We start from the raw sequence: 2248 nt of genomic DNA, 5'->3' as shown, positions 1-2248 counted from the left end.
TTAGCACAACATTCTAGAAAATCTAACTTCCAAAATCTTCTCTTTTTCTCCCACTTTCTTCTGTTTAAACAGCATTACCAAGACTAATTACAAAACAAGATGCGTTAATTAGGAAAAAGTAAGGGACTGGTAAATACGATGTAGACTGGTGGCGAGATTTCTGAATGTCTTTTGATGCTGAAGATGCAGATAGGCACCTTATGGGATTTTCAAAAATTCCTAAGCATGTAAGGCGCTTACATGCTTAGGCACTTCGAAAATCCTACTAAGTACATATCTGCATCTTTAGGTATCTAAAGGCCTTGGAAAAATTACATGGCCAGTTTCTCTCATTATTTTAAATAGTATCAGTTTGACAGGTGGCACATTTACTCGTGACTTTTAACTAATAAAAGGAGAAAAGGAGGATTAAGTCTGAAAGGATTTAAAGAGAAAATGAATACACAGTACTGGGGTAAGGATATATTTATATCTTATGCTAGCAACAGGAATATCTAATACTTTATTATATTAGCCTTACAATTTTTACAAAATAATGCTTTGTACACTTTGTTTCATCTTTTTTAACAGAGTTAAATGACAAGAAAGAAAAAGTGCTCAAAAAAACTCCATAAGCATCCTTAAATAAACTGGATATACAGCAAACAATACTGATGTATCTAAATAACAAAATAAGAAAGCAGTGTAACTCTAGATTATGTTAACATTATCTATTTATTTATTGACATTACCAGCTCTTATGTTTAGATCAAAATGGCCTTTGTTTCATTTGAAAAGCTAAGTATTATGACGTATTTTCAACTTATATTCTAATACATAAAATACACTACAAATTTTGCTCTGCATTTCTGCAACCTAACAAACACCATTTATCTTTGCAAAGTATTTGTGATCACAGCGAATTTCTGTTTCAGGCTTTCCCTTTTCTGTTGTAAGTGGTTTTCTATGGTCCTCGCTTCTTTTAAGATTCCATCAAGTTCTTGGACGTAAGAAGCATCCTTCGTTGCTCTCTCACTTAATTGAAAAAATCTGCAGTTAAAATCAATACTAATACCATTAACTTTCTCAATACTTAAAGAACTGTTTTCATGCTTTTCCTAAAAATGCCTTGTCTACCAACAGTCAGTTTCTGACCAAAGCAGCTCTCTGTTGTAACAGAAAATAGCATTTTTCTTTCAAGATCTATGTTCAGTAGTTTTCAGCACTAATTTCTCTAAACTGCAGCCACAGTAATCCATCTTATCTAGTGAAGTTAGAAAAGTGCTGTACAAATAAGACAAAGTTAACTTGCCTTAAAATGTGAGCGTATTTTGATAACAAGTTCATAATCTCTTTGTTCATCTCTAGTAAAAGAAGAAAGTAATTTTGTTAAAGCAGTTGAATGAAATTTTATCTCAACTTCACATTAGGCAATTACATAGTTAATTTCAGTATATTTCATACATCACCGTTTAAAACCTTTTCCAGTGGTTCAGGTTTGTAAAGGGATTGCGAGCCCTCAGGAAAAGACAAATCTGTTTTGTCAAGGGAGGCCAACGGATGATTTTCTAAAGCTTCATTCTAATAACAGATCACAAAAAAAAAATAAAAATAAGAGGTTCTAGGACTTGAAACAAGCTTTGCATAGAGTTTAACTCAGCAGACAACCCTGAGAGACTGTTTGCAGAGAAAGTGCAAGTGTTGTTAGCTTCGCATCATCACCACCATCCACTGCAAACATGAGTGGACGGGCAGAAGCAGCTTGAGGTCATTGCTGCCATCAGGAAAAGCCGGCCGGCTTCAGCAGCTCCCTCTCAGAAAGCCCTGCCTAACTGTGGTGCAGCGCACACCCTGTCCTGTTGGTGTTCAAACCCTGTGAGCAATGCTGCCACCTCCTCGTTCCGGGAAGTCACACGTTTCCCCTCACCTAAGAAATGATGGAGCTGCCTCCTCCTTGGCAAGGCCAGAGAGGGAGCGGGAGCAGTGGCCGCTCCTCCGGGGCCAGAAGGGTCCAGCTCCTCCCGCCCGCCCTCACGCTTTGGGGCTCACCTCCATCTCTTTTTTACGCTTACTTCTGTTCTCATCAGATTTCTGTGTGTTGCTCGTCATCGTTGCCTGGTAAAAAGGACAACGTTGTATTTGGTAAGCACGACCGTAAAATCTGCCTGCATTAAAACGTGTCAAACTGTAACCTCTGTAAGCAACTCTGCAAAGAAGTCGTTCTCACCGGGGAGAGGCTCAGCCTCAAGCACGGCTAGAGCGCCGATCG

The 2248-nt window shown here is 38.5% G+C and overlaps 1 protein-coding gene across 1 annotated transcript; it reads right to left on the bottom strand.

Annotated features, from left to right (window-relative positions):
- Positions 1-869: 869 nt before the first annotated feature.
- TEX12 (testis expressed 12) lies at positions 870-2088 on the bottom strand. Its single transcript, XM_009865135.1, has 4 exons — positions 2029-2088; positions 1449-1560; positions 1292-1343; positions 870-1014 (listed from the first exon to the last, which is right to left on the bottom strand). The coding sequence occupies exons 1-4, from the start codon at positions 2086-2088 to the stop codon at positions 870-872; spliced, it is 369 nt and encodes a 122-aa protein (XP_009863437.1).
- Positions 2089-2248: the final 160 nt, after the last annotated feature.

This window comes from Apaloderma vittatum, unplaced genomic scaffold (genome assembly GCF_000703405.1).
Source record: "Apaloderma vittatum isolate BGI_N311 unplaced genomic scaffold, ASM70340v1 scaffold34782, whole genome shotgun sequence".
Lineage (NCBI taxonomy): Eukaryota > Metazoa > Chordata > Aves > Trogoniformes > Trogonidae > Apaloderma > Apaloderma vittatum.
This window is presented reverse-complemented; position numbering and strand designations above follow the sequence as displayed.

Bases quoted from the DNA above. Each gene is read 5' to 3' on its own strand.
- TEX12 (XM_009865135.1), bottom strand. From the start codon at position 2,088: ATGACGAGCAACACACAGAAATCTGATGAGAACAGAAGTAAGCGTAAA. The intron at 1,561-2,028 runs GTGAGCCCCAAA...ATCTGTTATTAG, and splicing joins AGCGTAAAAAAGAGATGGAG to AATGAAGCTTTAGAAAATCA. The intron at 1,344-1,448 runs GTGATGTATGAA...TTCTTTTACTAG, and splicing joins ACTGGAAAAGGTTTTAAACG to AGATGAACAAAGAGATTATG.